General features: G+C 46.7%; 1 protein-coding gene across 1 annotated transcript in view; it reads left to right on the forward strand.

Moving 5' to 3' along the window:
- The window catches only part of cno (adherens junction formation factor afadin), a 284,268-nt gene that overhangs the window by 131,801 nt on the left and 138,159 nt on the right, over positions 1-14,308 (forward strand). The window contains exons 13-19 of the mRNA XM_080280060.1: positions 4,367-4,512; positions 5,294-5,393; positions 5,985-6,139; positions 7,877-8,009; positions 8,812-8,952; positions 10,089-10,349; positions 12,256-12,378. Coding sequence (XP_080136186.1) covers positions 4,367-4,512; positions 5,294-5,393; positions 5,985-6,139; positions 7,877-8,009; positions 8,812-8,952; positions 10,089-10,349; positions 12,256-12,378 — 1,059 coding nt within the window. The remainder of the gene's footprint in view (positions 1-4,366; positions 4,513-5,293; positions 5,394-5,984; positions 6,140-7,876; positions 8,010-8,811; positions 8,953-10,088; positions 10,350-12,255; positions 12,379-14,308) is intronic.

Genomic DNA, 14,308 nt, shown 5'->3' on the forward strand with positions numbered 1-14,308 from the left:
CAGTCAAATTAATAACAGTTATCATTATTATTTGCCCATTTTAATTAATTTCAGGGCCACTAAAGTACACAGTATATTATTTTTATATCTTGAAGCACTCCATATATGTTTTTTTATTTATTATACCCGGAATAAAATATAAATAAAGGAATTAGGATAGGTTTTGAGCGCGCATTTGACTGGCGTATCTCTTGAGGTAGTGGGCATGCGGTCGAGATGATGCGCTATTTATTTCGTAATTTCTGCTTTATTTTAAGGTAAGCGTTGATGCCATTGATGATATTGATGCCTGAAATATTCGTGTTTATTTTGATAGTAGAAATATTGATGATTGTCATAGATATTGATGGGAAAATTGATGATATTTGCGTGGATATCGAGACGTCACGCACATAGATAAAATTGATGTCCGATTAAATTGATTGTATTGGACTTACTCAAAGGTAGATATTGATGCCATTGATGATATTGATGCTTGAAATATTCGTGATTGTATTGATAGTAGAGATATTGATGATAGTAATAGATATTGATGAGAAAATTGATATTTGTGTGGGTATCGATACGTCACGCACGTAGATAAAATTGATGTACTATTTATTTCATATTGGATTTATTCTAAGGTAGATATTGATGCCATTGATGATATTAATGCTTGAAATATTCGTGATTGTATTGATAGTAGAGATATTGATGATAATAACAGATATTGATGAGGAAATTGATGATTTTTGTGTGGATATCGAGACGTCACGCACATAGATAAAATTGATGTCCGAATAAATTGATCGTATTGGACCTACTCAAAGGTAGATATTGATGCCATTGATGATATTGATGCTTGAAATATTCGTGATTGTATTGATAGTAGAGATATTGATGATAGTAACAGATATTGATGAGAAAATTGATGATTTTTGTGTGGGTATCGAGACGTCACGCACAGATAAAATTGACGACCGATTGAATTCATCATATTGGATTTATTCTAAGGTAGATATTGATGCCATTGATGATATTGATGCTTGAAATATTGATGATTATATTGATGGTAGAGATAATGGCAATAGTTATAGATATTGATGAGAAAATTGATGATATTTGCCTGGGTACTTTCACGGTAAAATATCCTTATTATCAGCTAACGAAGCACCCTAACACCTCTTCCTTAGTGATTTATTCTTGGATATGGCTGTTAATATCCTTCAGTACGTTATTTATGCAGAGTATGGTGATATTGGAACGATTTATGTAACAGTAGGACAGTGAGGTGTAATGAGCAAAATAAATCACTTAGGAAAAGGTGTTAGGGAGCTTCCTTGACTGACGAGAATACCGGCCTAGAAGTGTTCTACGTTATTATTTATTGTTATTTTATTATTATTGTTATTATTATTATAATTGGTCGTAGGTGGGGGCACTCACCATCCACTCACTGGATGTAGTGCTACTTTGGGTGTTTGCCCTTTCCTCCCTTCCTTCGTTTGTCTTTCCTTCATTCTTTCCTCTTCCTTCTGCCTGTGGGTGACTTTACACTCCCTCTTCTGTCTTTCTTTCCTTCATTCTTTCCTCTTCCTTCTGCCTGTGGGTGACTTTACACTCCCTCTTCTGTCTTTCTTTCCTTCATTCTTTCCTCTTCCTTCTGCCTGTGGGTGACTTTACACTCCCTCTTCTGTCTTTCTTTCCTTCATTCTTTCCTCTTCCTTCTGCCTGTGGGTGACTTTACACTCCCTCTTCTGTCTTTCTTTCCTTCATTCTTTCCTCTTCCTTCTGCCTGTGGGTCACTTTACACTCCCTCTTCTGTCTTTCTTTCCTTCATTCTTTCCTCTTCCTTCTGCCTGTGGGTGACTTTACACTCCCTCTTCTGTCTTTCTTTCCTTCATTCTTTCCTCTTCCTTCTGCCTGTGGGTGACTTTACACTCCCTCTTCTGTCTTTCTTTCCTTCATTCTTTCCTCTTCCTTCTGCCTGTGGGTGACTCTACACTGAGTGACAAGCCAAATGGTTTCCTGTACACCAGGAAACCATTTACTATGCTGGGTGGTAACCATATAACCAAATTATGGCGCCTGGTGATTTAGTGGGTAATTAAGGCACTCCAATTGAACTGAGCCAGTGCAGGTTTATATCCAAGGGGTGGTTGGGGTTTATTGCTCATGTAATGCTACTCAGGGATGAGTGAGGCTGGTCACTCATTTTAAATGTCAGGACCAACTGCCTAGCTCATGCATAGAAAGCATGTTTTGGCATGGATGTGGGCGATCAAGATAATGATTGCACTCTGCACTTGTGGCAGCTGGCACTCTGCACTCTGCACTTGGCTACGAGAAGCAAGAAAGAATATGCCTTTTGCAGTCCTGAGAGTGTGGTGAGAACCATTGCATCACCACGACGATTGTTATTTGTGCATGGCTGATATAAGTGGTGGGAAGAGCATTAAGGGCAGAAAGAACATTGTATATCCAAATTTGCCGTCTTTGATCTCTCCGGTGCCTCACAACGATGAGCTGGTGACTCCTGTCCCTCCTGCAGACACGGAAGTTGTCCCAGACCATGAGGACAGCGTCGATGACAGAGAGGAAAGTGATGATGAATTGGATGTTGGACAGTGTTCCAGAGACACTCCACACTTTCCCAGTCAGCAAGAACTGAATGACTTGGTCCGAGATTTAGGACTCAGCAAGTCCAGTGCTGAGCTGCTGGCGTCACATCAGAGTGAATGGAACTTGTTGGATCCCAGTTGCAAGTTGAGTTACAGGAATCGCCACAGCAAGTTTGCATCCTTCTTCAAATTTTGTGAAGAAACCTCGTTGTGTTATTGTTTTGATGTTAGGGGTTTGTTCCGAGCCGTGGGAGTGGATTACAAGGCCTCAGAATGGTGACTCTTCATAGACAGTTCCGTGAAGACCCTTAACACTGTACTTTTGCATAACGGCAGCGAACTCCCATCAATTCCAGTTGCACATTCCGTGGAAATGAAAGAAGGCTGTGGGAATGTCAAGATTTGTCTGACGAAGATCATGTACTCAGATTACATTTGGGAGGTTTGTGGGGATTTAGAAAGGATTTCGTTCCTACTTGGAATGCAAGGCGGGTATACGAAGTACTTGTCTTTTATGCTGGTGGGACAGCCAGAGGGATGCAGAACGTTTCGTGAGGGAAGACTGGCCTCACAGAGAGACTCGTACCAGGCCCGTGCAATGTTCTGAGAGCTTGTGCAATGTTCTGAGAGCTTGTGCAATGTTCTGAGAGCTTGTGCAATGTTCTGAGAGCTTGTGCAATGTTCTGAGAGCTTGTGCAATGTTCTGAGAGCTTGTGCAATGTTCTGAGAGCTTGTACAATGTTCTGAGAGCTTGTGCAATGTTTTGAGAACTTGTGCAATGTTCTGAGAGCTTGTGCAATGTTCTGAGAGCTTGTGCAATGTTCTGAGAGCTTGTGCAGTGTTCTGAGAGCTTGTGCAATGTTCTGAGAGCTCCACTAATCTCCAGAGAGGGTACTGCTGCTGCTGCTACACGTAAAACATGGTCTTGTGAAGCAATCTGTGAAAGCCATTGACAAGGGTGATGATGTGTTTCTGCGTATCTGATCAATGTTTCCCAAGTTGAGTGTGGCAAAGGTGACGACTGACATATTCACCGAGCTGGAAGTTTGAAGAATGCTCGCAAGCCGTTAACTCCAGGGTAAAATGACCAGTGAAGAGCACACTTGGAAGCTTTTCTTAGCAACCAGAGGAGACCAGATTCCGCACAGCTCGTCGATGACTGGATCGGCGCATTCCACCAGCCTGGATGCGGAATATCAATCAAATTACACTACCTGCATTCCCACCTTGATGCCTTCAGAAGCAACTTGGTGCAGTCAGCGAGGAGCATTGGCAAACGGTTCCACCAGGACACGCTGCTGAGGGAAACCAGGTATCGGGGCAGGTGGAACGAGGCGATGGTGGGCGATTACGTTTGGGGATTGGTGTGTGATTGTCAACACAGCCACAGAGGAGAGTCAAGCTCAGAAGTGCATCTCTAGATACTGTGTGCCCTGCATGCCTTGTGATGGGACTGTTTGCACATTGTCTAGTTCTCTTCATAATATCTGTCTATCTATCTATAGCCCGACGCCCTAATCCCGCAAAGGGTGGCCGCAGACAAAACACCTCCAAGTCGCATTGATCAGAAATAGTGCAAAAATCAACATAAACAATAAAATTGGTTTGTTACACAGTGTACATTCTTACTACTACTGCTACTACAGTTATTATTATTATTATTATTATTACTACTACTACTACTACTATGGTTATTATTATTGTTATTACTACTACTACTACTACTACTACTATTATTATCATCATTATTATTATTATCATTTCAGTCGAGGCAAGGGGACCCGACCTCACTGGCCTTCTGGATGGCCAATGCTTCGGAACTCCTCCACTTCCTCAAACAAGATCGGCACATCTCCGGTTACTCTCTCACCGCCCAGGATATACTTGCCGAGGCTGTACAGGTGGCGTTTAGGTGAGTATGTCGAAGTATAACGACGTATAGCATAGTTGTGCATCCATACAGCATACCTCTCGCAGTCCTAATCCCAGTGTTCGCACCTCTCACCCTCCACACCCAGTTGTCATCCTCCCTCCTCTCCACATGCCCAAACCATCTCAGTCTACCCCTCCTCATCACAACACCAATACACTCCAGTCCCATCCTTCCTCCCAAACCATCTCAGTCTACCCCTCCTCATCACAACACCAATACACTCCAGTCCCATCCTTCCTCCCAAACCATCTCAGTCTACCCCTCCTCATCACAACACCAATACACTCCAATCCCATCCTTCCTCTCAACTCTACCCTCAACGTTCACACCTCTCACCCTCCACACCCCTCACCCTCCACACCCCTCACCCTCCACACCCCTCACCCTCCACACCCCTCACCCTCCACACCTCTCACCCTCCACACCTCTCACCCTCCACACTGAGTTGTCATCCTCCATCCTTTCCACATGCCCAGACCATCTTAGTCTCTCTCTCAATCCCATGCTCAATCTCTGGCAACCTCTCTGCAGGTGTTAACATTCCCAGACCATCTCAATCTCTCTCTCAGTCTCATGCTTGATCTCTGGCAGCCTCTCTATTCACGCATCTCACTTATACACATCACACCTCACTCTCCACACCCAGCTGTCATCCTCCATCCTCTCCACATGCCCAGACCATCTCAGTCTCTCTCTCAATCCTATGCTTGATCTCTGGCAGCCTCTCTAAAGGTAGTAACATCCATTCTTCCACTCACAGGAGCTTGGTGGACTGTATGCAAGCGGAATTATCCACATCACTGCCTGTCTTCCTGGAGGATCGCGATGACGCCAACGAGGAGGAAGGATCCACTGCCCATGTGAGTAGAAATGTGGAGGGTTGGGGTGTGTAGTAGTAGTTGTAGTAGTAATAATAGTAATAGTAGTAGCAGTTGTAGTAGTAGTAGTAGTAGTAGTAGGGGACTGACAAGAGATCGAGCTGGCTGGATGAATTTGAAGGAGGGAGGAGGCGAGGTAGGCCAAGGAGAAGGTGGAGGGATGTGGTGGATGAGTGTGTGAGGAAGAGAGGTATGGAAGTTGGTGAGGCTAGGGGACTGACAAGAGATCAAGCTGGCTGGATGAATGTTGTGAGGAGAAGTGCATGATCAGGGATTGGGCACCCCTTTTTAACGTGGCAGCGTCCAGATTGACTGTATCGGATACGTTTATGTGAAGCTACAGAACGTGGTGAATGTTTTTGGTGTATCAGATAGAGCCAGGATTCCGGGGGCTTGAATGATGAGTGAATGGAAGTGTGGCCCATTGACTCTATCGGATACGTTTATGTGAAGCTACAGAACGTGGTGAATGTTTTTGGTGTATCAGATAGAGCCAGGATTCCAGGGGCTTGAATGATGACTCTCTCTCTCTCTCTCTTGACCTGTCATGACCTCATACGACCTCATCCACAGGTGCTCTCCATCCTGACAAACACGATGGCATTGATGCGTCGATGTCGCGTCAACGCAGCGCTTACTATCCAACTCTTCTCCCAGCTCTTCCACTTTGTCAATATGTGGGTCTTTAACCGCATAGTGGCGGACACGCACCCTAACTACTGCACACGGTGAGTTGAGTGTGTGTTTGTATGATGTGTATTGGTGTTGTGGTGAGGAGGGGTAGACTGAGATGGTTTGTGGAGGGGTAGACTGAGATGGTTTGTGATGAGGAGGGGTAGACTGAGGTGGTTTGTGATGAGGAGGGGTAGATTGAGGTGGTTTGTGATGCGGAGGGGTAGATTGAGATGGTTTGTGGAGGGGTAGATTGAGATGGTTTGTGGAGGGGTAAATTGGGATGGTTTGTGATGAGGAGGGGTAGACTGAGATGGTTTGGGATTAGGAGGGGTAGACTTGGGATGAGGTCATAGAGTGTGACCTCAGGAATAAGGCACTGAATAGGGAGGCTGCCAGAGATTGAGCAGCATGGAGAGGGGATGTGGTCATAGAGTGTGACCTCAGGGATAAGGCACTGAATAGGGAGGCTGCCAGAGATTGAGCAGCATGGAGAGGGGATGAGGTCATAGAGTGTGACCTCAGGGATAAGGCACTGAATAGGGAGGCTGCCAGAGATTGAGCAGCATGGAGAGGGGATGAGGTCATAGAGTGTGACCTCAGGGATAAGGCACTGAATAGGGAGGCTGCCAGAGATTGAGCAGCATGGAGAGGGGATGAGGTCATAGAGTGTGACCTCAGGGATAAGGCACTGAATAGGGAGGCTGCCAGAGATTGAGCAGCATGGAGAGGGGATGAGGTCATAGAGTGTGACCTCAGGGATAAGGCACTGAATAGGGAGGCTGCCAGAGATTGAGCAGCATGGAGAGGGGATGAGGTCATAGAGTGTGACCTCAGGAATAAGGCACTGAATAGGGAGGCTGCCAGAGATTGAGCAGCATGGAGAGGGGATGAGGTCATAGAGTGTGACCTCAGGGATAAGGCACTGAATAGGGAGGCTGCCAGAGATTGAGCAGCATGGAGAGGGGATGAGGTCATAGAGTGTGATCTCAGGGATAAGGCACTGAATAGGGAGGCTGCCAGAGATTGAGCAGCATGGAGAGGGGATGAGGTCATAGAGTGTGACCTCAGGGATAAGGCACTGAATAGGGAGGCTGCCAGAGATTGAGCAGCATGGAGAGGGGATGAGGTCATAGAGTGTGACCTCAGGGATAAGGCACTGAATAGGGAGGCTGCCAGAGATTGAGCAGCATGGAGAGGGGATGAGGTCATAAGAGTGTGACCTCAGGGATAAGGCACTGAATAGGGAGGCTGCCAGAGATTGAGCAGCATGGAGAGGGGATGAGGTCATAGAGTGTGATCTCAGGGATAAGGCACTGAATAGGGAGGCTGCCAGAGATTGAGCAGCATGGAGAGGGGATGAGGTCATAGAGTGTGACCTCAGGGATAAGGCACTGAATAGGGAGGCTGCCAGAGATTGAGCAGCATGGAGAGGGGATGAGGTCATAGAGTGTGACCTCAGGGATAAGGCACTGAATAGGGAGGCTGCCAGAGATTGAGCAGCATGGAGAAGAGATGAGGTCATAGAATGTGACCTCAGGAATAAGGCACTGAATAGGGAGGCTGCCAGAGATTGAGCAGCGTGGAGAGGGGATGAGGTCATAGAGTGTGACCTCAGGGATAAGGCACTGAATAGGGAGGCTGCCAGAGATTGAGCAGCGTGGAGGGAGTCTATAAACGAAACGAAGTGAACGTAACCTGATCTATGTCTTTCCACGTGTTTGCATTTGAGCGAATATAAACGAAACAAACGCACAATACGAAGCATAACCTGGTGTTTCTTTCCCCTATAGAGTGTGGGGCGTGCGAGTCAAGCGGCGTTTGGCCCGTGTGGAAGTGTGGGCCGAGAAACAAGGACTGGAATTAGCGTCAGATTGCCACCTGGCCAGACTCTCACAGGCCGCACTACTCCTGCAGTCTCAGAAGGTGTGTTTATAGTTTGTCCTTGTCTAACGCATTTAACTAAGTGATTTATTCTATGTGGATGTGATAGGAAGCGTTAGGAGAAACACACTGAGGTGGTTTGGCCATGTGCAGAGGATGGAGAGTGAGAGACTGATGAGGAGAGTGTGTGTGAGTGAGGTGGAGAGGGGGAGAGGGATGGGGAAGCCAAGGATGAGATGGAGGGATGGAGTGGAGAGGTATATGAGAGAGGGGTGTGAGCTGGAGGGATGGAGAGTGAGAGACTGACAAGGAGAGGGTATGTAAGTGAGGTGGAGGGGGGGAGAGGGATGGGGAGGCCAAGGATGAGATGGAGGGATGGAGTGGAGAGGTATATGAGGGAGGGGGGAGTGAGTTGGGGGGAGGGCAGTCAAATGGTGGGTGACAGAGTGACTTGGAGGCGTTTTGTCTGCAGCCACCCTTTGTGGGATTAGGGTGTCGGGCTATAGATAGATAGATAGATAGATTTATTTTATGTGGGGTGGAAATATTGGGTGGGAGAGAGAGACACCACACCACACCACCCCACCACACCCCAGCCCACCCCAAATCACCCTCCACACCACACCACAGAAGATACTATTGCATATATAATTGAGTGTGACCTCAGGGATAAGGCACTGAATAGGGAGGCTGCCAGAGATCAAGCAGTGTGGAGAGCCGGCAGTAGGTGACCAAGGCCGATGTAGGCAAGCACGTTGGAGCCTGTATAAACGAAACGAACAGTATATTCATTTATTTACTCTGTTTTTCATGCGTTTATAATTCCTTCCCTCTCATCTTCCAGTCCTCAGCTGATGACATTGCCACCATCTCTTCTAAATGCTTCAAACTCAACTCTCTTCAACTCCGAGCCATTCTGGAGAAATATCAGCCGCTGCCGGACGAACCCCCCATACCACAGGACCTGATAGACAACGTGGTGGCTGTGAGTATGCCAGTTGGCTATTCGTTCTTGTTAACGTGTGAGGAAGAGAGGTTTGGAAGTTGGTGAGGCTAGGGGACTGACAAGAGATTGAGCTGGCTGGATGAATTTGAAGGAGGGAGGAGGCGAGGTAGGCCAAGGAGAAGGTGGAGGGATATGGTGGATGAGTGTGTGAGGAAGAGAGGTATGGAAGTTGGTGAGGCTAGGGGACTGACAAGAGATCGAGCTGGCTGGATGAATGTTGTGAGGAGAAGTGCATGATCAGGGATTGGGCACCCCTTTTTAACGTGACAGCGTCTGGATTGACTCAATCGGAAACGTTTATGTGAAGCTACAGAACGTGGTGAATGTTTTTGGTGTATCAGATAGAGCCAGGATTCCAGGGGCTTGAAAGGTGAGTGAATGGAAGTGTGGCCCATTGACTCTATCGGATACGTTTATGTGAAGCTACAGAACGTGGTGAATGTTTTTGGTGTATCAGATAGAGCCAGGATTCCAGGGGCTTGAAAGGTGAGTGAATGGAAGTGTGGCCCATTGGATTGAGCAAATTTGGGCTGTCTGGACATTGCTACTCCACACCCTGCCCTAGGGTGGGAAAGGAGGTCCCGATGATGATGATGATGATATTATTTTTTGCAAGGAAGAAGGAACCAAAGGCTGAAGCTGGCAAAATTGTTCCCTCCAGGAGCATTGTGGTGTGGATATGGATGAGAGACTGACTAGGAGAGTGTATGTGAGTGTATTTCATGTGGAGTCACCCGGAAAGACAGACAGACAAATGAGTAATTGGAGGAGTGTTGTGGTGTGGATGTGGATGTGATAGAAAGCATTAGGAGAAATACACTGAGGTGGTTTGGCCATGTGGAGAGGATGGAGAGTAAGAGACTGACGAGGAGAGTGTATGTGAGTGAGGTGGAGGAGGGTAGAGGGAGGGGGAGGCCAAGGATGAGATGGAGGGATGGGGTGGAGAGGTATATGAGAGAGGGGGGTGTGAGCTGGGAGCAGGGCAGTGAAATGGCAGGGGACAGGGTGACATGGAGGCGATTTGTTTGTGGCCACCATTTAAGGGATTAAGGGATCTGGCAATAGATAGATCGAAGGGTAGATAGACGTTAATAGATCAAGTCTCGGTCTATCAGGTGGCCGAGAGCACATCCGATGGCCTGTCTCGGGAGGAAGGCCGGGAGGTGCGTCTGGAGGAGGAGGCTGACCTGCAACTACCCTTCCTGCTGCCTGAGGATGGTTACTCGTGCGACATCGTTAGGGGCGTACCGTCAGGCCTGGCAGAGTTCCTGGGACCACTCCAACTAGCCGCCCTCTGCTCCATGAACCCGCAGCCTACGTCGTCGGGTGATTGGACGATTTACATGCACGAACAACATCAACGACCTCCACCAGGCGTAAGTATTAAGTCTGACGCTCCCTCTTTTCCCTTTTCTCCCTTTGGTGGTGTGGCATCCATCATCCACTCACTTGATGTAGTGTTGCCTACTTCTTCCTTCATAAAGACAAATAGCCACCCATTGCTGGATTATGGCGTGTGGCTATAGATAGATAGATGGAGTATGGTGTCTGGTTATAGATAGATAGATAGAGTATGGTGTCTGGTTATAGATAGATGGAGTATGGTGTCTGGTTATAGATAGATAGATGGAGTATGGTGTCTGGTTATAGATAGATAGATGGAGTATGGTGTGTGGTTATAGATAGATAGATGGAGTATGGTGTCTGGTTATAGATAGATAGATGGAGTATGGTGTCTGGTTATAGATAGATAGATGGAGTATGGTGTCTGGTTATAGATAGATAGATAGAGTATGGTGTCTGGTTATAGATAGATAGATGGAGTATGGTGTCTGGTTATAGATAGATAGATGGAGTATGGTGTCTGGTTATAGATAGATAGATGGAGTATGGTGTCTGGTTATAGATAGATAGATGGAGTATGATGTCTGGCTATAGATAGATAGATGGAGTATGGTGTCTGGTTATAGATAGATAGATAGAGTATGGTGTCTGGTTATAGATAGATAGATAGAGTATGGTGTCTGGTTATAGATAGATAGATAGAGTATGGTGTCTGGTTATAGATAGATAGATAGAGTATGGTGTCTGGTTATAGATAGATAGATGGAGTATGGTGTCTGGCTATAGATAGATAGATGGAGTATGGTGTCTGGTTATAGATAGATAGATGGAGTATGGTGTCTGGTTATAGATAGATAGATAGAGTATGGTGTCTGGTTATAGATAGATAGATGGAGTATGGTGTCTGGTTATAGATAGATAGATAGAGTATGGTGTCTGGTTATAGATAGATAGATAGAGTATGGTGTCTGGTTATAGATAGATAGATGGAGTATGGTGTCTGGTTATAGATAGATAGATAGAGTATGGTGTCTGGTTATAGATAGATAGAGTATGGTGTCTGGTTATAGATAGATAGATGGAGTATGGTGTCTGGTTATAGATAGATAGTTTTGTGTGGTGTGGTAGAGTGTGGTGTGGATGTGTGAGGTGTGGTAGGATGAGCGTAAGTTATCATTTTAACGCTCCTTTTTGAAGATAAATAAGGTGCTTTAATAATTGCATAGCCACAGTCTTGTTGCCCTGCCTACAGATTCACCACACCACACCACCACACCACACCACCCTGCCTTCCCACACCACACCAAATCATCCTCCCACACCACATCACCCTCCCACACCACACCACACCAAATCACCTTGCCACACCACACCACACTTAATCATCCTCTCACACCACACCACACCAAATCACCCTCCCACACCACACCACACCAAATCACCCTGCCACACCACACCAAATCACCCTCCCACACCACACCAAATCACCCTCCCACACCACACCAAATCACCCTGCCACACCACACCACACCAACTCACCCTCCCACACCACACCACCAAATCACCCTCCACACCACACCACCAATTCACCCTCCCACACCACACTTAATCATCCTCTCACACCACACCACACCAACTCACCCTCCCACACCACACCACCAAATCACCCTGCCACACCACACCACACCAACTCACCCTCCCACACCACACCACACTAAATCACCCTGCCACACCACACCACACCAAATCACCCTCCCACACCACACCACCAAATCACCCTTCCACACCACACCAAATCACCCTGCCACACCACACCACACAAAATCACCGTGCACCACCACACCACACCACACTAAATCATCCTCCCACACCACACCACTAAAGCACCCTCCCACACCACACCGCACCACTCACCACAGCCTCCTCTCCCTACCACAGCCTCGGAGCCCCAGTGTAATGAGCAACAGATCGGTGTCACTGCCTCGTGGAGAACCGGAAATATACGTAATCCAGCTTCACAAGTCCGACAGTGGCATGGGGCTGTCCATCGTTGCAACTAAGGTATGTGTTGTTTATTATTGTTGCAGCCTTTCCATTCACTCACTCGATGTAGTGCTGCTCTCAGGTGTCTGCTCTTTCCTTCCATCCTCTTCTGTCTTTCTCTCCTTCATTCTTTCCTCTTCCTTCTGCCTGTGGGTGACTTTACACTCCCTCTTCTGTCTTTCTTTCCTTCATTCTTTCCTCTTCCTTCTGCCTGTGGGTGACTTTACACTCCCTCTTCTGTCTTTCTTTCCTTCATTCTTTCCTCTTCCTTCTGCCTGTGGGTGACTTTACACTCCCTCTTCTGTCTTTCTTTCCTTCATTCTTTCCTCTTCCTTCTGCCTGTGGGTGACTTTACACTCCCTCTTCTGTCTTTCTTTCCTTCATTCTTTCCTCTTCCTTCTGCCTGTGGGTGACTTTACAGTCCCTCTTCTGTCTTTCCTTCCTTCATTCTTTCCTCTTCCTTCTGCCTGTGGGTGACTTTACACTCCCTCTTCTGTCTTTCTTTCCTTCATTCCCGCCTCCTGTATGGCTGTGACAGTGGTGAAGGTGCTGCTGAAGCACCTGCACTAATCCAGTGTTGTGCTGCACTTAATCCTTTGCGCAGTGAATTACAATTGTTTAACACTGCACATTCTGTTCTTACTTGCGCCACCCCAGTTGCAACACACCAGTTTGCACTCTGAACTTAATCCATTGCACTCGGAATTCTAATTTCTTAATGAGAAAGCTTGGCTTGGAGGAGTGGCTGGTTAGGGTGGTTATGGCCATGTATGTGGGTGCTCACACCCAGGTGAGAGTGAATGGAGATTTGAGTGATGAGTTTTCTGTGAATGTTGGTGTGCATCAGGGGTCAGTCTTGAGTCCCATGTTGTTTATCATGGTACGAGTACTTGAAGCCCTTTCACGTGACTTTAGAAACGGACTCCCGTGGGAGTTGTTGTATGCTGATGATTTGGTGTTGATTGCAGAGAATGAAAGGGAGGCGGAGGAAAGGTTTAGGAAGTGGAGAGGTGGTATGGGGCAAAAGGGTTTAAGGGTAAATGCAGATAAAACAAAAGTGATGATATCTAGGGTTGGTGGCGGTACTGTCAAAGACGAGGGAAAGTGGCCATGTGCAGTTTGCCACAAGGGCGTGGGAAGTAATTCCATCTTGTGCGGTGTGTGTGATAAATGGGTGCATAAGAGATGTAGTGGTATCAGAGGTAGACTGCGAGATAATGCAGTGTTTGTGATAAATGGGTGCATAAGAGATGTAGTGGTATCAGAGGTAGACTGTAAGATAATGCAGTGTGTGTGATAAATGGGTGCATAAGAGATGTAGTGGTATCAGAGGTAGACTGTAAGATAATGCAGTGTTTGTGATAAATGGGTGCATAAGAGATGTAGTGGTATCAGAGGTAGACTGTAAGATAATGCAGTGTGTGTGATAAATGGGTGCATAAGAGATGTAGTGGTATCAGAGGTAGACTGTAAGATAATGCTGATTTTATGTGTACGGCGTGCCGGGGTGAGCAGGTGGAGATTGTCAGCCGTGAAAGGATTGAACTTGCTGGTGAATCTCTTGAGTGTGTGGAGGAGTTTTGTTATTTGGGAGACATGTTGTGTGCTGGAGGTGGGGCTGGAGCAGCTCTGTGGCTAGGGTGAGAAGTGGTTGGAAGAAGTTCAGGGAGCTCTTGCCTCTCCTGACATTGAGAAGGCTCTCCCTACTTGCTAAGGGAGCTTTGTATGCAGCATGTGTTAGGAGTGTAATGCTGTATGGCAGTGAGACCTGGGCAGTGAAGGAAGCTCCCTAACACCTTTCCCTAAGTGATTAATTTTATGTGGCGTGTGTTAGGAGTGTAATGCTGTATGGTAGTGAGACCTGGGCAGTGAAGGAGGAAGATATTCGCCGGCTTAGACGTACAGAAATGACAATGATTAGGTGGATGTGCAGTGCGTCCCTGCGTCC

Source organism: Coenobita brevimanus, chromosome 9 (genome assembly GCF_032717465.1).
Source record: "Coenobita brevimanus isolate Jiangsu-jjx chromosome 9, ASM3271746v2, whole genome shotgun sequence".
Classification (NCBI taxonomy): domain Eukaryota; kingdom Metazoa; phylum Arthropoda; class Malacostraca; order Decapoda; family Coenobitidae; genus Coenobita; species Coenobita brevimanus.